The 25537-nt window shown below is 42.3% G+C and overlaps 1 protein-coding gene across 4 annotated transcripts; it reads right to left on the reverse strand.

Annotated features, from left to right (window-relative positions):
• Positions 1 to 655: 655 nt before the first annotated feature.
• Positions 656 to 23645, reverse strand: ATP23 (ATP23 metallopeptidase and ATP synthase assembly factor homolog). Of its 4 annotated transcripts, none has more exons than NM_001205490.1 (6): positions 23275 to 23645; positions 17709 to 17754; positions 16907 to 16988; positions 10594 to 10731; positions 2895 to 2978; positions 656 to 1117 (listed from the first exon to the last, which is right to left on the reverse strand). In NM_001205490.1, exons 1-6 carry the CDS (start codon positions 23459 to 23461, stop codon positions 914 to 916), a joined length of 741 nt encoding a protein of 246 aa, NP_001192419.1. In that variant the 5' UTR covers positions 23462 to 23645; the 3' UTR covers positions 656 to 913. The 4 variants fall into 4 exon arrangements, with proteins under 4 accessions (NP_001192419.1, XP_024847438.1, XP_024847437.1 ...); XM_024991670.2 differs by lacking the exon at positions 23275 to 23645 and adding an exon at positions 17470 to 17598 and having other exon boundaries at positions 660 to 1117; positions 17709 to 17739; XM_024991669.2 differs by lacking the exon at positions 23275 to 23645 and adding an exon at positions 17470 to 17598 and having other exon boundaries at positions 660 to 1117; positions 16907 to 17145; positions 17709 to 17739.
• Positions 23646 to 25537: the final 1892 nt, after the last annotated feature.

Here is a 25537-nt window from a genome sequence, read left to right on the forward strand (position 1 = left end):
AGAGCCCAGAAATGAACCCACACTCATATGGGCAACTAACCTATGACAAAGGAAGCAAGAATATACATTGAGGAAAAGACAGTCTCTGCAATAAATGGTACTGGGAAAACTGAACAACTACATACAAAAAAAAAAAAAAAATCAACCTGGACTATTTTCTCACACAAAGCACAAAAGTAAATTCAAAATGAATTTAAAGACTTAAAGTAAGACCTGAAACCAGAAAACTTCTAGAAGAAAACATAGGCAGTAAACTCTTTGTCATCACCCTTAGTAATTTTTGTTTTGATATGTTTCCTCGGGCAAGCAAAAGAACAGCAAAAATAAACAGAAGGGACATCAAACTAAAAAGCCTTTGCATAGCAAAGGAAACCATCAACAACATGAAAAGGTCACCTACTAAATGGGAGAAGATATTTGCAAATAATATCTGATAAGGGGTTACTTTAAAAATATACAAAAACTCATACAACTCAACATCAAAAAACAAACAACCTGATTTAAAAATGGACGGAGAATCTGAAGACATTTTTCCAAAGAATTCATACACATCACACAAGGGCATACTTCACAGGTTTCATAATCAAGTATTAAAATAATCACATATAATAAAAACAAATCACTATCATAAAAACAAAACACAAGTAATAACAAGTATATTGTAGAAAATTTTAAATGAACAATTTATTTGCTTTATTTACCAACTGGTAAATAAAGATCCAAGCCGCAAAGATACAATGGTTGCCTTTGCGTTTAAGGCAATTTCATTTCTCACCACAGTTACTTTTTCTGATGTTAGAATCAGCATCTTCTGTGTCTTCCCTGTATTTAATTGATCGTTTATGTTTGTCCACTTAGGAACCATACTTTCTTCATGATCACTGAAGCTCTATAGTATAAAATATCATTTTCTTCATATATTTGAGTAGTATCGATCCCGGTTTTGAAAGTCTCTATGAGCATATCTTGCATAGGTCTTATTATGAGGGATCCTTCCAAAAGGTTCATGGTCATTGAAACAAGACTCAAAAACTTCATCAACAGCTTTCTGAGCTACTTCTTTGTTAATGTTCCTAACAGCCAGGATAGAACGAATGGCTCTGTCTCGCACACAAGTCTAAGGAGCAAGAAAGTATATAGCGTTAATGAAAATTTACTCATGAAATAGTAACACTTCACAAAAGGTCTGAACCACGGTCAAAATTAATTTTCTCTCATGTTATTTTATTCATTTCTATCAGTCCAAAAAATAAAGATGCAATTATGGAGCATGTTTAGCTCAATCTAAAATTATTTAGGTATAAGAAAGATCTCCTCTCCTCCCTTCTTATCTTTCCCAATGATGATAAGTTCTAGGAAATATCTGCTAAACAGTAACTCCCAATTTGAAAAATCATAAAAAAAAGTCTATAAATAAGGTTCTGGTTGAATTTTTTTTAACTTGAATAAATCTGAAATATACTGCTGTGCCTCTCTCTCTCAATTTTTCATAGCTGACCATTGCTAGATAACTTTTCCTTTGACAGGGGCATCTCCCCTGAAGGCAACAGGAAACCACACACAAAATTTGAAGGTTTTCTAATTTTTCAGGGGGGAAAAAAAATCAAACAACTTTTTTCTTGGGCACACACTGTACAAAAGCTAGGCCTGTTCTCCCACTGCCTCCACCTATCTTCATCCTATTGCCCGCTGTATTCATCCACTGCTACTTCCAACCCAAAGTAAAAAGAGGAGAGATTTCTTTCAAAGACTCTCGGCCCCGGATCACATGCCTTATATGCATTAGCCTCTTCTTGGGGATGTGCTGAGTGTACCCTGCTTCCGCTCTTTCCACTGAGAGCCAGAACACATGGCCCATTCAAATGCTGCCTGAGCTGACTTCACCAGAAGAGCAGGGATTGGAGGGCACAGATGCCATGTGGCTCAGGACAAGTCAGTGGCACATCACCAAGTGGACCTGACACAGGCTGAAAGCGTAACAGCCTTATCTGCTCAGTCACCCTTCCCAGGCCCCAGGTTTGCCTTCTGACTCCCATTCACTGAGTTCACAGTTTCTCTTAGTTCACTGTGACATTCCACCTTCCTCCCCAGAGCTGAGTTGAGTTACTCCACCAAGGACCTTCCTGTTGTTGTTCCAAGCCTGTCCTTTCTACATCTGGTTGAAACTGTTATCTTGATACCCATGTACGTCACATACTGGTCCAGCAACCTCTTCCCATAGAAAAGCTCTGACCAGCCTTTCTCTCAGTGTGGACACAGAGCCCCTTGGTTGCTGTGGAAGAACTGCTCACATTCTTCACCAGTCCATCAGTTCTAAATTTCCTCTCCCCATGTCCATTTATCGGTGACCTTAAAAGCTTTCCAGCAGGACTGATCTGGCCTATAGTTTTCATTTTGTTTTGTGTACAAAATCTCTCAGCTCAGTTCTTCAGAATTAAGTCTGTGCCGATCCAAAGCTTTGCTGTCACATCACACAGCCTTTATAAAGGTGCATTAATACACACTGCGCTGAAATGCAGTCTCTGTTCTCACAGGTATTACTTTTTTGTCTCAAGAACAATGATAGTTTGAAAACAGAAGTCCAGGACTGTTAGAATAGAAGTAAGACAGGATGTGATTTCATTTCTATTCATTATCTACCCCCGTCCAAAATGATCCCATGCGAGATATCATAGCTCTTTTCACTGTGAAAATCTCCCAGTCACAGAGCTTCCCCATAATTATAAAAACATAACTGAATTCCCTCTGTTGGCTTAAGTGATATAAATGTTGTATTCTGTTCAAATAATAGTTCTTTCACATTTCAAATACTAAATGTACTTCTCATTTTTCTATGCATTATTTCCACTCATAGCACTCTTGACAGTTAAGCGATTTCATATGTTAGTTTTTACCTGATGGTGTTGTTTTAATCCAAAATGCAACCTGAATATTTCATTTAAAAATGAGCAGTCTCCACTAAGGTTAGCAGCTCGAACCTGTCACAAAGACAGAAAGAAGACAAAAAGAAAGTAAGCATTTGTGCTCTACACCTTATATCAACTGATTTTTTTATTATAAAATAATATAAAATTGGCATATTTTTCTGAGGACAGAGTACCTGTAAGATTTTTTCAACGCTACTGACTTAACGAAGTTCTTAAGAAAAAGAGCAAAGGGCTTCTCTGGTGGCTAAGTGCTAAAGAATCTGCTGCCAATACAGGAGACATGGGTTCGATCCCTTGTCCAAGAAGATCCCACATGCCGTGGAGCAACTAATCCCATGCGCCGCAATTACTGAGCCTGTGCTCTAGAGTCCAGAAACCGTAACTACCAAGCCTTTGTGCCATAACTGCTGAGGCCCATGCTCTGCAACAAGAGAAGCCGCCACGATGAGAAGCTGGTGCACCACAAGTAGAGTTTAGCCCCTGCTGGCTGCAGCTAGAGAAAAGACGGCATGGCAACGAAAATCCAGCACAACCAATAAAGAAACAAATAATTACTGAATCCAGAAAAGCATTTAAAAAAAAAAAAGACAACTATAAGCTATGCTACAAAACACCAAATATATGGGGGGAATCACCTATTCAAAAGGAATTTTCAAAATGTTTCTCTGGAGCCTTAATGACAGAACTAATTTCTTTTGGAACCAAAAGTCAGAGTTGGACTTCTGAGTTAAAGATTATGGTCTCTACAATCTTTACAGATACTCTGTTCTCACTTCTAGCAATGACCAAAAGGACTCAAGAAAGCGTTCTTCCAAAGACCTACAAACTGATTTTCAACATGCTCATAAAACAGAACAGTACCTAAGACACTCAGGCACACAAACCTCCCAGGCCTCCTAGCCCAAACCCCTGAAACTCTCCCGTACCTTCCCTTAAACCCATGTAAGTTCATGACCTTCCTCCAAGGCCTCAATTGGCCTATGAAAAATTAATGGGTACAAGAATCAAGAACATTCCAAACTGGTCATGCTATGAATATGACCAGTTTGGAAGTTAGCCTGAAGTTAGCACATATTTTCTAATTTGCTGTATCTTTAAGGTAAGAAGCAGCTTTGTGTATGTACTCAGTCATGTTTTCCAACTCTTTGCAACCCCATGGACTGTAGTCCACCAGGCTCCTCTGTCCATGGAGTTTTCCAGGCAAGAATACTGGAGTGGGTTGCCATTTCCTAATCTGAAAAGCAGCTTTAATATGTGAAATAGTTGTGGAACTACCCACATTCTATAGCCAGCCTGGCCACAATTTTGCTCATTCACTGCAATCAGATAGCCCACTTCCTGTTACTCCTATAATAACATAGCTTCATTCCTCTGAGGAGCTCAAAGCACTTAACACACTTTAACTAGCTAACAGGCATTCATTCTTGTAACACCCAAGAGAAAGAAATATTCAAAAGCTCAGGTTTCAGTCTTTTTTCCAAATCATATGAGTTATAATCAGATGCAGTGAGGCTGCTTATTAATTTCAAGGGAAAGAGAAAATAATCTAAGTTATGAAATAGAAGCTTGAAATTTATATTAATTTTTTTTAGCTTCTCAGCACATTGCACTCTTCAATTAATGAAATGCAAGCATGAAATACAAATGTCTTTCTAGGAGCATATATGTATGTATTTCTGAAAGCAATCCAATCCACATAGGAAGGTAATAATAAATATCTTCCTATGTTGTATTTTTCATACTGTTCATGGGGTTCTCAAGGCAAGAACACTGAAGTGGTTTGCCATTCCCTTCTCCAGTGAACCATGTTTTGTCAGAACTCTCCACCTTGACCCATCCACTTTGGGTGGCCTAACACAGCATGGCTCATGGTTTCATTGAACTAGAGAAGGCTGTGGTCCATGTGATCAGTTTGATTAGTTTTCTGTGATTGTGGTTTTCATTCTGTCTGCCCCCTGATGGATAAGGATAAGAGGCTTATGGAAGCTTCCTGATGGGAGAGACTGACTGAGGGGGAAACTGGGTCTTGTTCTGATGGGCGGGGTCATGCTCAGCAAACCTTTAATCTAATTTTCTGTTGGTGGGCAGGGCTGTGTCCCCTCCCTGTTGTTTGACCTGAGGCCAAAACTATGGTGGAGGTAAGGAAGATAATGGCGGCCTCCTCCAAAAGGTCCCCTGCACGCACTGCTGCACTAAGTGCTGCACTTGTACCAGGCAACCGCCAACCCACGCGTCCACCAGAGACTCCTGGACACTCATGGGCAAGTCTGGGTCAGTCTCTTGTGGGGTCACTGCTCCCTTCTCCTGGGTCCTGGTGCACACAAAGTTTTGTTTGTACCCTCCAAGAGTCCGTTTCCCCAGTCCTGTGTTAAGTTCTGGCGGCTCTATGATGGGATTAATGGCAACCTCCTCCAAGAGGGCTTATGCCATACCCCGGGCTGCTGCACCCAGAGCCCCTGCTCCTGCAGCAGGCCACTGCTGCCCTGTACCTCCACAGGACACACTCAAACACCACAGGACACACTCAAACATTTAATATCATCTTGAAAGTGAAAGTGAAGTTGCTTAGTCATGTCCGACTCTTTGTGACCCCATGGACTGTAGCCTGCCAGGTTCCTCTGTCCATGGGATTTTCCAGGCAAGAATACTGGAGTGGGTTGCCATTTCCTTCTCCAGGGGATCTTCCCAACCCAGGGATCAAACCCAGGTCTCCCGAATTGCAGGCAGACTCTTTACCGTCTGAGCCACCAGGGAATCCTATATAGCTACTAGCAGGCTGCAGATGAGAGAAAGGAAATGTCTCAAAACTCAGAGATTGGCACCAGGCCCCTCACCCACAACATGCATTTTGAGATAACACTGGCACAAAGTGAGTTCTCCCAGGCCATACAATGATTGACATGAATCTTGAAGAAAGGCAGGTTTCCAAGCAAAGACATGCAAACACTCAGGGGCTGGTCTGGTTCAGTCTCTGTGGAGTCTCCTGGTGTGCACAAGGTTTTGTTTGAGACCGCCAAGTGTCTCTGGCAGGTATGGGGTTTGATTCCTAATGCAATGTGGCCCCTCCTACCGTCTTGCTGGGGCTTCTCCTTTGCCCTTGGACATGGGGTATATTTTTTGGTGGGCATTCTCATGTCAACAGTTGTGCAGCAACGAGTTGTAATTCTGGAGTTCTCACAGAAGATGAGCACACATCCTTCTACTCCGCCATAAAAGATAGGCAAAGATAGGCAAAAAGATAGGACACTGGAAGATGAACTCCCCAGGTCGGCAGGTGCTCATATGCTACTAGAGAACAGTGGAGAAATAACTCCAGAAAGAATGACGAGACAGAGCCAAAGAAAAACAACACCCAGTTGTGGATGTGACTGGTGATGGAAGTAAAGTCTAATGCTGTAAAGAACAATATTGCATAGGAACCTGGAATGTCAGGTCCATGAATCAAGGTAAATTGGAAGTAGTCAAACAGGAGATAGCAAGAATGAACATTGACATTTTAGGAATCAGTGAACTAAAATGGACTGGAATGGGTGAATTTAACTCAGATGACCATTATATATACTACTGTGGGCAAGAATCCCTTAGAAGAAATGGAGTAGCCTTTTCAGTCAACAAAAGAAATGCAGTATTTCGGTGCAATCTCGAAAACAACAGAATAATCTCTGTTCGTTTCCAAGGCAAACCATTCAATATCGCAGTAATCCAAGTCTATGCCCCAACCAGTAATGCCAAAGAAGCTGAAGTTGAACAGTTCTATGAAGACCTACAAGACCTTCTAGAACACACACCCCAAAAAAAATGTCCTTTTCATTATAGGGGACTGGAATGCAAAAGTAGGAAGTCAAGAGATACCTGGAGTAACAGGCAAATTTGGCCTTGGAGTACAGAATGAAGAAGGGCAAAGGCTAATAGAGTTTTGCCAAGAGAACTACCCCCTTTTCCAACAACACAAGAGAAGACTCTACACATGGACATCACCAGATGGTCAACACCGAAATCAGATTGATTATATTCTTTGCAGCCAAAGATGGAGAAGCTCTATATAGTAAGCAAAAACAAGACTGGGAGCTGACTGTGGCTCAGATCATGAACTCCTTATTGCCAAATTCAGACTTAAATTGAAGAAAGTAGGAAAAACCACTAGACCATTCACGTAATGACCTAAATCAAATCCCTATACAGTGGAAGTGACAAATAGATTCAAGGGATTGGATCTGATAGACAGAGTATCTGAAGAACTGCGGACAGAGGTTTGTGACATTGTACAGAAGGCAGTGATCAAGACCATCCCCAAGAAAAAGAAATGCAAAAAGACAAAATGGTTGTCTGAGGAGGCCTTACAAATAGCTGAGAAAAGAAGAGAAGCTAAAGGCAAAGGAGAAAAGGAAAAATATACCCATTTGAATGCAGAGTTCCAAAGAATGGAAAGGAGAGATAAGAAAGACTTCCTCAGTGATCAATGCAAAGAAACAGAGGAAAACAATAGAATGGCAAAGACTAGAGACCTCTTCAAGAAAATTAGACATACCAAAGGAACATTTCATGCAAGATGGGCACAATAAAGGACTGAAAGGGTATGGACCTAACAGAAGCAGAAGATTTAAGAAGTGGCAAGAATACACAGAAGAACTATACAAAAAAGATCTTCATGACCCAGATAACCATGATGGTGTGATCACTCACCTAGAGCCAGATATCCTGAAATGCAAAGTCAGGTGGGCCTAAGGAAGCATCACTACGAACAAAGCTAGTAGAGGTGATGGAATTCCAGTTGAGCTATTTCAAATCCTGAAAGATGATGCTGTGAAACTGCTGCACTCAATATGCCAGCAAATTTGGAAAACTCAGCAGTGGCCACAGGACTGGAAAAGGTCAGTTTTCATTCCAATCCCAAAGAAAGGTGATGCCAAAGAATGCTCAAACTACCGCACAATTGCACTCGTCTCACACACTAGCAAAGTAATGCTCAAAATCCTCCAATCCAGGCTTCAAAAGTACATGAACCGTGAACTTCCAGATGTTCAAGCTGGATTCAGAAAAGGCAGAGGAACCAGAGATCAAATTGCCAACATCCACTGGATCACAGAAAAAGCAAGAGAGTTCCAGAAAAACATCTACTTCTGCTTCACTGACTACGTCAAAACCTTTGACTGTGTAGATCACAACAAACTGTGGAAAATTCTTCAAGAGATTGGAATACCAGACCACCTGACCTGCCTCCCAAGACATCTGTTTGCAGGTCAGGAAGCAACAGTTAGAACTGGACATGGAACAACAGACTGGTTCCAAATCGAGAAAGGAATACATCAAGCCTGTATATTGTCACCATGCTTATTTAACTTATATGCAGAGTACATCATGCGAAATGCTGGGCTGGATGAAGCACCTGAAATCAAGATTGCCATGAGAAATATCAGTAACCTCAGATATGCAGATGACACCACACTTATGCCAGAAAGCGAAGAAGAACTAAAGAGCCTCTGGATGAAAGTGAAAGAGGAGAGTGGAAAAGTTGGCTTAGAATTCAACATTCAGAAAACTAAGATCATGGCCTCTGGTCACATCACTTCATGGCAAATACATGGGGCAACAATGGAAACAGTGACAGACTTTATTTTGAGGGGCTCCAAAATCACTACAGATGGTGACTGCAGCCATAAAATTAAAAGACACTTGCTCCTTGGAAGAAACCTAGACAGCATATTAAAAAGCAGAGGCATTACTTTTGCCAACAAAAGGTCTGTCCAGTCAAAGCCATGGTTTTTCCAACAGTCATGTATGGATGTGAGAGTTGGACTATACAGAAAGCAGAATGCCAAAGAATTGATGCTTTTGAACTGTGGTGTTGGAGAAGACTCTTAAGGGTCCCTTGGACTGCAGAGATCCAACCAGTCTATCATAAAGGAAATCAGTCCTGAATATTCATTCGAAGTACTGATGCTGAAGCTGAAGCTCCAATACTTTGGCCACCTGATGCGAAAAACTGACTCACTGGTAAAGACCCTGATACTGGGAAAGATTGAAGGTGGGAGGAGAAGGGGATGACAGAGGATGAAATGGTTGGATGGTATCACCAACTCAATGGACATGAGTTTGAGTAAGCTCCTGGAGTTGGTAATGGACAGGGAAGCCTGGCGTGCTGCAGTCCATGGGGTCACAAAGAATCGGACATGATTGATTGAACTGAACTGATGTTGCATTTTTGAAATGAACTGTTTTATTCTACGGAAAGCTAGCAACTTTACCTGTGGAAGGCAGCACAGCAAACCCATCAAGAACCTTGATTGTAATCTTACCTCTGCCACTTACTAACCATGGTATCTAAACAAATGCCTCACTTTTCACATAAATAAAATGGGAATAACAGTATCTACACCTCAAGGGATTGTTGTGAAGATTAAATAAGAATCCACAAACAGAACAGTGTTAGGCATACAGCCTTCAGTAAATGTTTATATAAATTTTATAAGAAATGTTTATTCCATAGGAAAAAATGTTTTTTTTATATTTTTTATATTATAATTAGTCATAGTCATATAATAGTCAAATCACTATTATTAGGATTTCAGTTCAGTTCAGTTGCTCAGTCATGTCCGACTCTTTGCAACCCCATGAATCGCAGCACACCAGGCCTCCCAGTCCATCACCAACTCCCAGAGTTCACTCAGACTCACATCCATCGAGTCAGTCATGCCATCCAGCCATCTCATCCTCTGTCGTCCCCTTCTCCTCCTGCCCCCAATCCCTCCCAGCATCAGAGTCTTTTCCAATGAGTCAATTCTTCGCATGAGGTGGCCAAAGTACTGGAGTTTCAGCTTTAGCATCATTCCTTCCAAAGAAACCCCAGGGCTGATCTCCTTCAGAATGGACTGGTTGGATCTCCTTGCAGTCCAAGGGACTCTCAAGAGTCTTCTCCAACACCACAGTTCAAAAGCATCAATTCTTCGGCACTCAGCCTTCTTCACAGTCCAACTCTCACATCCATACATGACCACAGGAAAAACCATAGCCTTGACTAGATGGACCTTTGTTGGCAAAGTAATGTCTCTGCTTTTGAATATGCTATCTAGGTTGGTCATAACTTTCCTTCCAAGGAGTAAGTGTCTTTTAATTTCATGGCTGCAGTCACCATCTGCAGTGATTTTGGAGCCCAGAAAAATAAAGTCTGACACTGTTTCCACTGCTCCCCCATCTATTTCCCATGAAGTGATGGGACCAGATGCCATGATCTTTGTTTTCTGAATGTTGAGTTTTAAGCCAACTTTTTCACTCTCCTCTTTCACCTTCATCAAGAGGCTTTTTAGTTCCTCTTCACTTTCTGCCATAAGGGTAGTGTCATCTGCATATCTGAGATTACTGATATTTCTCCCAGCAATCTTGATTCCAGCTTGTGCTTCTTCCAGCCCAGTGTTTCTCATGATGTACTCTGCATATAAGTTAAATAAGCAGGGTGACAATATACAGCCTTGACGTACTCCTTTTCCTATTAGGATTTAAAGGTTACATTTAAGACAAAAATGGTATTCAATAGTTAAAAATGGAAATCGAAGACCGACATGGAATTATAACAAGAAAACAAATATGTTTAAAGAAATCATACTTGAATAAAGTGTTCAAACACACAATGTTCAGGGTGGGGGAAAGTATCTTCTACAACAAAACTTACCTCAGAGCAGGCCAAATGTCTGACATTGGTGAACCAATTGACGTGAGCACGACAATGATCGAACGCGTGAATGAGCTCGTGGGTGACCACTCTGTTCATATGGGCCTGATTACGGATATTATTCTGACACAGAACAATCTAAGAGGCACCAAAATGAGAGAAGTTCAGTTATTTCTAAGAGCTACTCTCATTTCATAAGATTCCACCTTCACTCTCACCTGAGGGGGCTCACTGCATGGAAAGCCTCACTTACTCTTCTCTATCGAGCCCACACCCACCCCACCATCAAGGCCCAGTCTTCTCCATACATGCCAGGAAGCCTTCCCCAAGGGCTCTCCTCTCCTTGGACTGTACAGCACTTAGTTTAAGGATATTTATTCACATACCATCCTCGCTGGGTGGACTGCACCAGCCTGTCTTGGATTCTTAATAATATTTAACCATGGACGGTGGAATGAGGCAGAGATTCAAATTCCAGCCCCACTCCTTACTAAGTCAGTGACCTTGGGCAAGTTTCTTAAGCTTTATGTGCCTCAGTTTCCTCAACTATTAAAAGGAGATGACTTATATTACCTACCTCATAAAACTGTGAGAATTAAATGAGAATATATGTAAAATGCTTCTTATCAAATTTCTGAATGAGCAATGAATCAACAATGCATGACCACACTGTCCCATTCTACTAGAATTGCCAGGAAAAGTCCTCAGAAAGACCTTCAGAAAGAAGTGCAAAAAGCCAACAGCACACTGAACAGGAGGACCCTATAAGAATAACAAAGACATGAGGGGTCCTAATAATAATAGTTTCTACTTACTCCGTACTTACTATGTGCCAGACACTGGGACATGTCCCAGGTATTTTATATACATTCATTCAGCATTCATTTATTCAACTAATATTTATCAAGACCTATTAGATTTACAGTCTACAAATGGAGATAGAAATTAATCAAATATTTACCAAAATGCTTGAGCACATGCAATAACAGCTGTTATGAGTACATACAATCGAGTACCAGACCTGATCTGCAGAGTTGGGAAGTGGTTCTCTGCAGAAGGAATGTTAAAACTGGGATCTAATGGATGGATGAACAGGAGTTAAATTGGAGGAGAGGGGAAGGGAGCATTCCAGAGAGAGAATAATACATGCATAGGGTAGGGGGAGGGTTGAAGGACAAGAATGTTTGAGAAGGTGAAGGTAGGCCTATAGGACTGAAGCACAAAGTTGGAGGTGGTAGGCATGAGGTAGGGCTGGTGAGGTCATCAGGGCCAAGTCACTCTTTATCCTGACAGCAATGGGAAGTCACTGACAGGGAACAGTGAAACAGGGGGTGTTTTATTTTGCTTTCATCCTTTTGACCACAGTTGGAAAAACAGGCATAAGATGATCCAAACTGGATGCAGAGAGACTAACTGAATGAGAATAAAGTATTCTAGGCAAGAGATAATAGTGCCCGAGCTAGGGTGGTGGAAGCCTAAAAGGTATTTAGGAGGTAGATTGCACAAAATGTGGTGCTGGATAGAAAAGGAGAAGGGAATCAGAGGTATCAACGATGACCCCTAAAGTTCTAGCTTGGGTAATAGGATGGATGGTGGTACCATTCACTGATATATGCAAAACTAAAAGACCAGGTTGGGTGGAGATGGAGGATGGTAAAAATCATCAGTTTGGATTTGGACATGTAAGGTCTGAGATGCCTTTAAAACTTGCAAGTGTAGGTGTGCAGTGAACACTTGGCTCTACGGATGTGGAGTTCAAGACAGAGTTCTGACCTAGCAAAACAAATAAGATCACCTTGGCAGAGTGCCGGAAAAAAAAGAAGGGGCTGTAACACTCTGGATTAAGGGACCTCAACATTTAAGGGCTGGTACAGAAAGCTGAGCTACCAAAGGAGCAACTGCAGGAGTGCTGCATACCGGAAACCATGGCAAGAAAAGTGGCATTAGCTATTCAAGTCAAGTGAATGCATGAGATATGAGCCAGCAATCCACTCTAGGCAGAGACCCTATAATAACTCCTGCCTGTGTGCTTCAGGAGAGAAAGTGAGGAATTCACAGCAGCATTGCTTATAACAATACAGTTGGAAATGACATTAGAGAGAGTAAACTCTACTACAGACATCAAATCAGATCAGATCAGTTGCTCAGTTGTGTCCGACTCTTTGCGACCCCATGAATCGCAGCACGCCAGGCCTCCCTGTCCATCACCAGCTCCTGGAGTTCACTGAGATTCACGTCCATCGAGTCAGTGATGCCATCCAGCCATCTCATCTTCTGTCATCCCCTTCTCCTCTTGCCCCCAATCCCTCCCAGCATCAGACTCTTTTCCAATGAGTCAACTCTTCGCATGAGGTGCCCAAAGTACTGGACTTTCAGCTTTAGCATCATTCCCTCCAAAGAAATCCCAGGGCTGATCTCCTTTAGAATGGACTGGTTGGATCTCCTTGCAGTCCAAGGGACTCTCAAGAGTCTTCTCCAACACCACAGTTCAAAAGCATCAATTCTTCGGCACTCAGCCTTCTTCACAGTCCAACTCTCACATCCATACATGACCACTGGAAAAACCATAGCCTTGACTAGACGGACCTTTGTTGGCAAAGTAATGTCTCTACTTTTGAATATGCTATCTAGGTTGGTCATAACTTTCCTTCCAAGGAGTAAGCGTCTTTTAATTTCATGGCTGTAGTCCCATCTGCAGTGATTTTGGAGCCCAGAAAAATAAAGTCTGACACTGTTTCCCCTGTTTCCCCATCTATTTCCCATGAAGTGATGGGACAGGATGCCATGATCTTCGTTTTCTGAATGTTGAGCTTTACGCCAACTTTTCACTCTCCACTTTCACTTTCATCAAGAGGCTTTTTAGTTCCTCTTCACTTTCTGCCATAAGGGTGGTGTCATCTGCATATCTGAGGTTATTGATATTTCTCCCGGCAATCTTGAGTCCAGTTTGTGTTTCTTCCAGTCCCGCGTTTCTCATGATGTACTCTGCATAGAAGTTAAATAAGCAGGGTGACAATATACAGCCTTGACATACTCCTAACTGTTGCTTCCTGACCTGAATACAAATTTCTCAAGAGGCAAATCAGGTGGTCTGGTATTCCCATCTCTTTCAGAATTTTCCACAGTTTATTGTGATCCACACAGTCAAACGCTTTGGCATAGTCAATAAAGCAGAAATAGATGCTTTTCTGGAACTCTCTTGCTTTTTCCATGATCCAGCAGATGTTGGCAATTTGATCTCTGGTTTCTCTGCCTTTTCTAAAACCAGCTTGAACATCAGGAAGTTCACGGTTCACATATTGCTGAAGCCTGGCTTGGAGAATTTTGAGCATTACTTTACTAGCGTGTGAGATGAGTGCAATTGTGCGGTAGTTTGAGCATTCTTTGGCATTGCCTTTCTTTGGAATTGGAATGAAAACTGACCTTTTCCAGTCCTGTGGCCACTGCTGAGTTTTCCAAATTTGCTGGCATATCGAGTGCAGCACTTTCACAGCATCATCTTTCAGGATTTGGAATAACTCAACTGGAATTCTATCACCTCCACTAGCTTTGTTAATAGTGATGCTTTCTAAGGCCCACTTGACTTCACATTACAGGATGTCTGGCTCTAGGTCAGTGATCACACCATCGTGATTACCTGGGTAGTGAAGATCTTTTTTGTACAGTTCTTCTGTGTATTCTTGCCATCTCTTCTTAATACCTTCTGCTTCTGTTAGGTCCATACCATTTCTGTCCTTTATTGAGCCCATCTTTGCATGAAATGTTTCTTTGGTATCTCGGATTTTCTTGAAGAGATCTCTAGTCTTTCCCATTCTGTTGTTTTCCTCTATTTCTTTGCATTGATTGCTGAAGAAGGCTTTCTTATCTCTTCTTGCTCTTCTTTGGAACTCTGCATTCAGATGTTTATATCTTTCCTTTTCTCCTTTGCTTTTCGCTTCTCTTCTTTTCACAGCTATTTGTAAAGCCCCCCCACCCCACCCCAGACAGCCATTTTCCCTTTTTGCATTTCTTTTCCATGGGGATGGTCTTGATCCCTGTCTCCTGTACAATGTCATGAACCTCATTCCATAGTTCATCAGGTACTCTATCTATTAGATCTAGGCCCTTAAATCTATTTCTCACTTCCACTGTATAATCATAAGGGATTTGATTTGGAATAATATACACAACAGTGACACTAAATAAACCAGGGATGCATACAAGACAGAAGAATCTCACAATGTTGTACAGAAGAATTAAGTTACAGAGGACTATATCCTGTATAATTCCATAAAATGACAGAGTATTACATATGACCCCAAGTATATATAAAGCTTAAAAGCAGGCAACAAAGGACTTTCCTGGTGGTCCGGTGGCTAAGACTCCACGCTCCCAGTGCAGGGGTCCGGGCTTTGATCCATGTTCAGGGAACTAGATCCCACATTCCACAGCCAAAGGTTTTACGTGCTATGACTAAAGACCCCACATTTTGCAATGAAGATGAAAGATCTCACTTACCACAACTAAGACCTGGTGCAGCCAAATAAATAATTTTTTTTTAAACTTTTTTAAAAGCAGGCAACTACACAACACAATGTTTCACTATATACATAGATGTTAAAACCATTCAGACAAGCAGGGAATGATTATTACGAAAGTCAAAAATAAGGAAGGGGGGCTATGATCCAAGAAGGGACACACAGGCTTCTAAAGTCCCAGCAGGGTTTTATTTCTCAAATCTGTGTGGCAGTTATACAGATGTTAATTTTATTATTATGACTTAAAGCATACATATAGGTTTGTTATTCTTCTGTATGAATGAGTTACTTCACAACAAAAATTTTAATTAAAAAGAAAAAGAGTTCCCAATTGTGTATAACACTGCTGAGAAATAAGATGAAGATTCAAAAGGTGTACTCTATTTAACCCCAAAAGGGAATGAACTCACCAGGACCCACCTGGAGAGCTATAGGTGTTACAGTTATCAGTTTACAAATGAGGAAAGGATAAGAAAACTGTAGTACATATACACAATGGAATACTACTCAGCCATTAAAAAGAATGCATTTGAATGAGTTCTAAAGAGGTGGATGAAACTGGAGTCTATTATACAGCGTGAAGTAAGTCAGAAAGAAAAACACCAATACAGTATACTGATGCATATATATGGAATTTAGAAAGACGGTAACAATGACCCTATATGCGAGACAACAAAAGACACACAGATGTAAAGAACGGTCTTTTGGACTCTGTGGGAGAAGGTGAGGGTGGGATGATTTGAAAGAATAGCATTGAAACATGTATATTATCGTATGTGAAACAGATCACCAGCCCAGGTTCGATGCATGATATAGGGTGCTCAGGGCTGGTGCACTGGGATGACCCTGAGGGATTGGGATGCGGAGGGAGGTGGGAGGGGGGTTCAGGATGGGGAACACATGTACACCCATGGCTGATTCAAGTCAGTGTATGGCAAAAACCACTACAGTATTGTAAAGTAATTAGCCTCCAATTAAAATAAATAAATTAATTTTTTTAATTTACAAATGAGGAAACTGAGAATAAAATAAATAACTTGCCCAAGCCCCACAGCTAATAAGCAGGGGAATAAGGATTTGAACTCAAAGTCTATCTGAGTCCAAAACTCAGACACCTCACCCCTCTGCTATGTTGCTCTTTCCATGATCTCCCTGCAACAGCTATAAATAACCAAAATACACATAACGTCCCCTAGCAGGAAACAATTAAATGTAGTTAAGTGTGTTATATACTCATGATGGAATCAGTGACATACAACACTTATATTTACCCTCATCACATGACATATCCATCTACCACCTCGAGACTCTGTCAGAACGCCCCACTGACTTAAAACTAGCATGTTGACTTGAGTGTACTTTACAAGAGAAATCTCATTTAATTCTCAGAACCGTTCTGTGAGATAAATACAATCACTACCCATATATTACAGATGAGAAAACTCACTCTCCTTATCAAAAATTCTCAAAGATGCATCATTTCCCACTGTGTAAAGATGAAACTCTTAATCCTGACATTCAAAGCCTCCCACCATATAGCAGCTGAACTGCACAACATCCCCAATGGTAACCACACCCACCTCCAAGAATTTAACCTGCCTCAAATTCTATCATTGTCTGCATTCATGTCTTGTCTCCCCTGTGAGACGTGAGGACCTTAAGGGTCAGAATCGCCACTAACTCATTTTTTTTTAATCCTGCACAAAGTCTACCAAGTAGAATGCCTGGCATGTGGAAGGCACTCAGCAAACATGAGGAGAACTGGAGGAAAGAAAACAACTGGGTAAAACGCCTACCTGAGACACTGAAGAGTCAAAACCTCCACTGACATTTCCATTACAATCTTCACAAGAAAAGTGTCTGTCTTTGTTAACAGCACTAGAAGGCAAGAATGGATTAAAGAGACCACGTCCAGAAGCAGTGTCCATGGGGCACAGCCGTGGGCCAGGAGACCCGGATCACCCACATCTCCACCACTGCCACACAGGACACCTCGGGAAAGCACCTGAACACCTTCAGCACTTAGTTCTCTCGTCTGTAAAATAAGGAAACTGTCTTTGCAAAATCGATCCCAGTTCAAATGCTAGGCCGTGAGTCCATAAAGCATTGGCTCGACTAATGAAGACCACATTGGAAATATGCTGGGGTTTCTGCCCTCGGGCCAGAATGTTAAGAAGGGGAGCTCAGAAGTCACTTTTTCTGATCCCCTCAAAGTTGAACAACACCCGGAAGGCTACTGCATGCATAACAAACTGAGACTTCGTCTCTATTAAGGATAATGCTGAGACTGGCATAGTGAAAAAACCAGGTTTGGTAATTAGTTACGATAAAGATTTTTAGTATTGTCTTTACTAAATACCTGAGGTGAATGGTGGAGCCAGAGATGTGGAGTTAGGGCAGAAGAGGTCCGGAGAGAACAAGGCCTGCCTGGAGAGAATGCGGCCAACCACCACCAGCACCACCTACCATATGGAAAGGGCTTTGTGGCCTGAAGTGAAAAATCCGAAGTAGTTCCAGTTTGTGGGGGATGGGGGAGAAAGGAGTGGTTTGTTTTCAGCAGTCAGAATATAGAGGAGTACTTTAAAAAGATTTACTTACCAACCTGAATGCTTCATGGCATCAAGTAGAAGTTTGACATATGGATCTAGAAAGATATTGATTCAATTACATATGGTAATTGGAAAAAAACAGCAGCAATTAAATTATCCAAATATTATAAAAGAAAAAAATACCTCTCAAATCTTAGTGAAGTAATACTAATATCTAATTTTAAGTAACACTAATCAGTAATTAGTAATAATTTAAGTAATATTAATATCTTAAAATTGATTAAAAAATAAATACAAAAAGATAAGCTTAAATTAACATAACAGCAGGTCTTTAATGAAATGAAACACTCACAGAAATACCAAAATGTTCCATCAAGCATCTTAGATAATATCAAATGTTTCTCAGTTAAATGCTCAAACACAATGTGTTAAAATATATACCAAAAGACATGTACAAAATATACCAACATGACTGTGGTCATAGCCACAGAAATGAACAGCAGCACAGTATCCAGATTAGAGGAAGGCAGTAAGTGGCCCCACTGTGGTCTGCCCTCATCTGTACACAGCATCCCATTCTGAGTACCACACTCTAAACAGGGCCTGCCAACCAAAGCTGTTCCACAGGGGAAGGTGACTGGAATAGTTCAGGGCTTTGTTCCACAGGAAGCAAGAAAGGGATTTGTAGATTTGGAAAGGAGAAAGAAGATATACAGATGGCCAACAGGCACATGCAAAGAGGTTCAACATCTCTAGCTATTAAAGAAATGCAAATCAAAACTACAATGAGATATCACCTCACACCAGTCCGAATGGCTATCATCAAAAAATCCACAAACAACAAATGGTGGAGAGGGTGTGGAGAAAAGGGAACCCTCCTGCACCGTTGATGGGAATGTAAATTGCTACAGCCGCCATGGAGAACAGTACAGACGTTCCCTAAAAACCTAAAAATCGAGCTACCACATGACCCGGCAATCCCACTCCAGGGCACACATCTGGAGAAAACCATGTTCCAAAAGGATTCATGTATCCCAATGTTCATTGTAGCACTGTTTACAAGAGCCAAGACGTGGAAGCAACCTAAACGTCCATTGACAAAGGAATGGATAAAGAAGATGTGGTACATATAGACAGTGGAATATTACTCGGCCACTAAAAAGAATGAAATAATGCCATTTGCAGCAACATGGATGGACCTAGAGAGTGTCATACTGAGTAAAGGAAGTTAGAGAAGGAGAAATACCATATGACATCCCTTACATATAGAATCTAAAAAGAAACGATACAGATGAACTTACAAAACAGAAAGAGACTCACAGACAGAAAACAAACTTATGGTTGTGGGGCAGAGTGGGGGTGTGGGAAGGGATAGTTAGGGACTTTGGGAAGGTCATGTACACACTGCTGTATTTAAAATAGATAACCAACAGAAACCTATTGTAGAGCACATGGAACTCTGCTCACTGTTACTTGCCAGCTTCGGTGGGAGGGGAGTTTGGAGGAGAATGCATACATGTAAATGTATGGCTGAGTCCCTACGCTGTCCACCTGAAATTACCACAACATTGTTAATAGGTTATACCTCAATACAAAATAAAAAGATTAAAGTTAAAAAAAAAAAAAAGATTTAACTAAGGCCACAATAATTTCAAGTATCTGAAGGGGTGTCATGTGGGAATAGATTCTGCCAACATTTCTTCAGAGAGCAGAACAAGGACCAAAGGGCAGAAGTTACATGGAGCACATTTCAACTCGGCATGAGAAAAGGTTTTTCCAACAATTACAGCAGTCGATACAAGGGCCTGGTAGCCTCAAAGGGCTTCAAAGATAACCTGTTCCAACAGAGCTCTAAAACACTCTGGTCAATTGATGGCACAGAGGTTTCTGGTCAGTGATGGGGGTGAAAAGGCCTAGACAACTCCGGAGCCCCCCACCACCGCTTCTAAAGAATCTATGAGCCTGTTAAAATTACGGAAAATATAAGGAACCCAAGTGCCTCTAACATCAACTTTTCACATAGATGTCCTGTCTGAGAATATAAATGCACAGCAAATTACATGACGTAAGCAAAAAAAAAAAAAAAGATATTAAGGTTTTCAAATGCTGAAAGCAAAAAACAGGTAAGTAAAAGTATTGTTGGATGAGAAAGTTAGGTACTGGTTACTGCTTTTCTAACCTGACCCCTCTTAAAGAGTGTTAACAGTAAAACAATTATTATTAATAAATTCTACTTAGTGTATATCAAGTATCAGGCACCATACTAAGTGCAGTATTACTGAAGCACCTGAGAGTTTTACAGAACTGAAATGGGTTCAAAAGTCCAGTGTCCTCTTTAAAAAAAAAAAAAAAATTGCTGGGAGCACATTGGTTTGGTTCTTCAAAGAAGGACCTACAGTATTTAGAATGGATGTGCTTTGGAGAAAAATAAAACAAATGTCTCCCTTGAGGCCTGATCTCTTTCATCACACCCATCCCAGGGATAGGATTTTAAAGCTGCAGGTTGATGCTTTAATACACTAACAGGTTCTCCAGCAGCTTTCCCCTTGGAAGGGTGAAGCAGGTTAATTCCTACTGGGACTCAAGTTCAGCACCTGGCCCTTCTCACTTCCTATCTCAACTCTTGCTCCACTTTTTGGCTCTTCCACTGTAAAAAACAGCTACAGTTTCTTTATTCAGCTCCTGATACACTGGCTCTTTAAACTTATAAAACCTATTCCTCACAACAACCCCAAAAGAGGTACTTTCACCCCTTCCCAACTCCCTTTTCCTTTCCCTGATAAAGACAGACAGGATCAGAGAGTTAAATCACTCTTCCATATGTAACAAGGAAAGGGATCAAAATTTAAACCCACTTCTAAATCTGCAGCCCATGTCCTTTTCACTGCATTCCACTTTGGAACATTTTAAAGGCAGGGTCCCAACTACTCTCTGTATTTGCCCAAAGCAGAATCTAGGAGGCATTTGATACATATTTGCAAAGTAAACACAATGTCATCATTCCCCTCTACTCCCCTTTCTCCTCCCCTGATTCCTGGAGATGCAGGTAATCTCAAGAAGGATGGAAAACTCACTGAGTGGTTGACTTTTGAACTGTCACTGGCCAGCCATAAAACAGTAGTCTTGTTTTGGGACAAACAAGTTTGTCTTTGATTCTCTTAATGATCTAAAGTAAACTCGGGAAGTCTCAGTTCAGTTCAGTCGCTCAGTCGTGTCCGACTCTTTGCCACCCCATGAACTGCAGCACGCCAGGCCTCCCAGTCTATCACCAACTCCCCGAGTTCACTCAGACTCACATCCATCGAGTCAGTGATGCCATCCAGCCATCTCATCCTCTGTCGTCCCCTTCTCCTCCTGCCCCCAATCCCTCCCAGCATCAGACTCTTTTCCAATGAGTCAACTCTTTGCATGAAGTGGCCAAAGTATTGGAGTTTCAGCTTTAGCATCATTCCCTCCAAAGAAATCCCAGGGCTGATCTCCTTCAGAATGGACTGGTTGGATCTCCTTGCAGTCCAAGGGACTCTCAAGAGTCTTCTCCAACACCACAGTTTAAAAGCATCAATTCTTCGGCACTCGGCCTTCTTCACAGTCCAACTCTCACATCCATACATGACCACTGGAAAAACCATAGCCTTGACTAGACGGACCTTTGTTGGCAAAGTAATGTCTCTGCTTTTGAATATGCTATCTAGGTTGCTCATAACTTTTCTTCCAAGGAGTAAGCATCTTTTAATTTCATGGCTGCAGTCACCATCTGCAGTGATTTTGGAGCCCAAAAAAATAAAGTCTGACACTGTTTCCCCTGTTTCCCCATCTACTTCCCATGAAGTTATGGGACCAGATGCCATGATCTTTGTTTTCTGAATGTTGAGCTTTAAGCCAACTTTTTCACTCTCCACTTTCACTTTCATCAAGAGGCTTTTTAGTTCCTCTTCACTTTCTGCCATAAGGGTGGTGTCATCTGCATATCTGAGGTTATTGATATTTCTCCCAGCAATCTTGATTCCAGCTTGTGCTTCTTCCAGCCCAGCGTTTCTCATGATGTACTCTGCATAGAAGTTAAATAAGCAGAGTGACAATATACAGCCTTGACATACTCCTTTTCCTATTTGGAACCAGTCTGTTGGTCCATGTCCAGTTCTAACTGTTGCTTCCTGACCTGCATATAGGTTTCTCAAGAGGCAGATCAGGTGGTCTGCTATTCCCATCTCTTTCAGAATTTTCCACAGTTTATTGTGACCCACACAGTCAAAGGCTTTGGCATAGTCAATAAAGCAGAAGTCTAGGGCCTTGTAAAAAAATTAAGAATCTCTAGTGCAATGTCCCTGGATTTAGAAACTGGTCAGCAGATGGTGTCCCTATGTAACCCACAGCAATGGTTCTTAACCTTTTCAGGTTCATGGGCATCTCAGAACATCATGGGGCTATGAACTCTCTCCCCAGAAAAATGCCCTTAGGAGCATACAAACAGGAGTTTCGTAGTACATATCAGAAGTTTCCACATTCTGAAGCCCATCCGTGTATGAAGGTTAAGAACCCCTTTCAACAAAGAGTAGGACTGCAAAACTGTCTTTGCACTGCCAGCAGCAGTGAGCCAGGACAAAAGAGGGCAGGACACAACCCTTAGAGAATGACAGAGCTGTGTGGACATGACATAAAATGGTTAGAACCAATTAGGCCCAAGACAGCAGAAGATCCAACTTTCAGTAGATCTTGAGCCTTATTATATACTCATTTTAATTTGTCAGCATGCTAAATGACACATGGCACAGTAGTTCCAAGGCTAACCATAAAAGGCCAAACAGTGGGCTCTGGCCCCAATCCTGGAAATCCCCACCCTGTCTCCAAAAGAGTTGGAATAATCCTCCCACTCATTAGCCTATGAAATTATCCAGCCCATAAAAACTAACCAGCCCATATATCCAGGCCACCCTCACCACCTAAGACAGACCACCTTCTGTCTATGGTACACGGATCTCCCAGGGCCTCCCTTCTGAGACAGCCCACACTGTCTATGCAGTTTGTATCTCTCTCAATAAATCTACTTCTTACCTATCATTTTGCCTCCTGCTCAACTCCTACTGCAGTGAGACATAAAGAACCTGAACTTCCTGAGACCAGGTGTGCGATTGCATTTAAAAGACAGAAGGTTCCGGTCCCAGCCTGCAGGGCTTAAGTCCCAATCTGAGTTTTAGCTGGGCTCAAATCCCATCTGAGTTGCGCGGTTTCAGCAAGTATGCTTTAATTAACGTAGCTCTTTAAAACTCTGCTTCACCTGGACTCTCCAGTCCCCATATTAATGCACAATTTACCTATGAAATGAGAGGATCTGTCAGAGTGTCACGGAAAGGGCTAACTCCTAACCCGACTCCTCATTCACGCCACAAGCAAACAGTCCTGAAGAGGGCCTCAGCGCCTTCTCTGAGGCTCAGCCCCCCACACCCACCCCACGATGCCAAATCTGCCTTAACTCTGCCCCTGGGGCCAGAACCCGGCCCCGCCACACCTGAGCCGAACCCGGAGCCCCCTAGCGGAGGGGTGCGGAGGCCCCTCCCTGCCCGCCCGGTCTCAGACCCCACCCTGCAGACGCCCAGCCCCCGGGTCAAGGCTCCTACTTGTGGCCAACGTCTTTAAGAGCATAAGCTGGCATTTCTGGTTGTTGGTGAAGAAACTGGAGAGGAACCCCTGCTGTGGCTTCCCCTGAGCCAGCCGCTCGGAGAAGACTTGGCACCCGACGTGTTGCTGCTGCAGCTGCTCCCCTGCCACGGAGCCCGGCTCGCGCTCATCCGGAGCTTCTGCCATGCCGCCCACGGACTTTGCCGCGGCTTCTTCCTCCCGCTTCGGGCGACGGAGGGCGAGAGAGGGAAAGGTAACCTCCCTCCCACCGCCCAGGCCCTCCCTCTGCCAGGTCGAACCGGCGCCAGCCCGGCCGCCGTCTCTGGGCGGGGCCAAGGACGTTCAGTGGCTGGGGTCTGCAACCAGGGACACAGACGGAGTGCCGGGCAAGAAGCGCGGGGCGGGGCGACGGTAACGGGGCGGGGCGGCGAGTGCTGGGCGGGGCGATGGTTCCTGGGCAGGCCTAGAGGGGCGGGGCCAGGCGCCAGCTGGCTGAGCAGGCCTGTACTCTCGCAGAATGCAGCCGGCCTGTTGTGGGCTTCGCCGCTGTTCCTCGGCGACCTTGTGCGATCCTCACAAGCCTTGTTCCGCAGCCTCGCTTCCTCGTGCACACTCCTTCCTTACCTCCTGACCAGTGCTGGCCATTAAATACCCTTCTCCCCGTGAAGGTTTTTGCCATTTTCCGACTTCCTGCTTTGTCCACCAGCAGGCTAACTGCAGTCTCTGGTCCACCTCTCTCTTGACGCCCCAAGCCATATTGAAAGCACTGTTTCCCGGAAACATTTGAAAACTGCAATTATAACGATTGGTCACGCTAAAGTCCTCAAAATATAAGACCAAACTCCTTTTTTATTTTGCCTCATTTAGGCCATTCGCCCACCCTCTTTTTTTGCCACCAAAATAACTCTAATTGATGAAATAAATCCATATTTTATAGCAAGACAAGAATAATTTAAACATAAATTTTTTCTCTGCCGGATCGGGCCTTTTCCCTCCCCCTTAGAGTGTGTTGTGCATCTGCATTAACCAGAGCTTATAGTCCTTCTCAATCTTGTATAGTGTCAGGATGATCCACTACTTTATAACTCCTTGAGAGATAACCTTCCTTCTGTCAATAATTCATTTGATGTATAACCCTTTATCTCAAAAACTTCTCTAACTGTGCTGTGACCTCTAAGGGGTGGGGCAGTCCTCAGCTTTCTGAAAGACTGTCTCCCAGGTTATAAACCTCAGGTTGTCTCAAATTAAATTTCCATTTCTTTCTTAGATCAACTATTAATTTTTTAATCAACATAACAAAACACAACATTTTAACTTATACCTCCAAGCCTTAACTCATACTTCCATCCTTAAGCCCTCATCCTCGGTCCTTATGGAGAAGGAAATGGCAATGTACTCCTGTATTCTTACCTGGGAAATCCTGTGGACACTGTCTGGTGGGCTACAGTCCATGGATCACAAAGAGTTGGACACAACTGAGCGTGCACACACACACACACACACACACACACCCTCAGTCCTTGAATTCCAGGTCCTGATCAAATCTACCTAATCCACAGGGCATTCCCAGATACCTTAATCAAAATTAATCTCTCCTGATTTCCCAATGTACAAAGTACTTTGTACCTATTATGGCTTCATCAATACCTGACAGGTTTTAACTAACTTGTGTTTCTCTTTTTCCACTAAATTCACTCAGTTCAGCTCAACATTTATTCAGCACCTTCTATGATGTGCCAGGCATGGCAGCAGAAACATAAGAGAACTTTTGAGGTTGAGAGGAGCATATGATTTATGTAAGAAAGGTATCTAAATCATAAAGATTCAAGAGATATTGAGGAATAAGAACAGTACCTATGTGTCAAAGGTGCTCAATAAATAACTAAATTCATTGAGATGCTCAGATTACTCATTCACATGAAACATAACATTATGAACACCTCCTATGTACATAGACTGCTAAAGCTATACGAAAAAAGCTACTTTTTATTAAGCTGAGATATGTTATTTGTTATCCCTACCACAACCCTGCAAAATAAATATTAGTATATTTTGCAGATGAAGAAAGTGGGCTCAACAAAACTGAATAATTTATCCAGGACCACACAACTAGCTCTAATGTAGTTAGAGAACTAAAATATACAAATATGGAAAACTAGACCGTTATGTTGTTGTTGTTGTTCAGTCGCCCAGTTGTGTCAGACTCTTCGAACCCATGAATTGCAACAGTCCAGGCCTCCCAGTCCCTCATCATCTGCCGGA

This window comes from Bos taurus, chromosome 5, assembly GCF_002263795.3.
Source record: "Bos taurus isolate L1 Dominette 01449 registration number 42190680 breed Hereford chromosome 5, ARS-UCD2.0, whole genome shotgun sequence".
NCBI lineage: Eukaryota > Metazoa > Chordata > Mammalia > Artiodactyla > Bovidae > Bos > Bos taurus.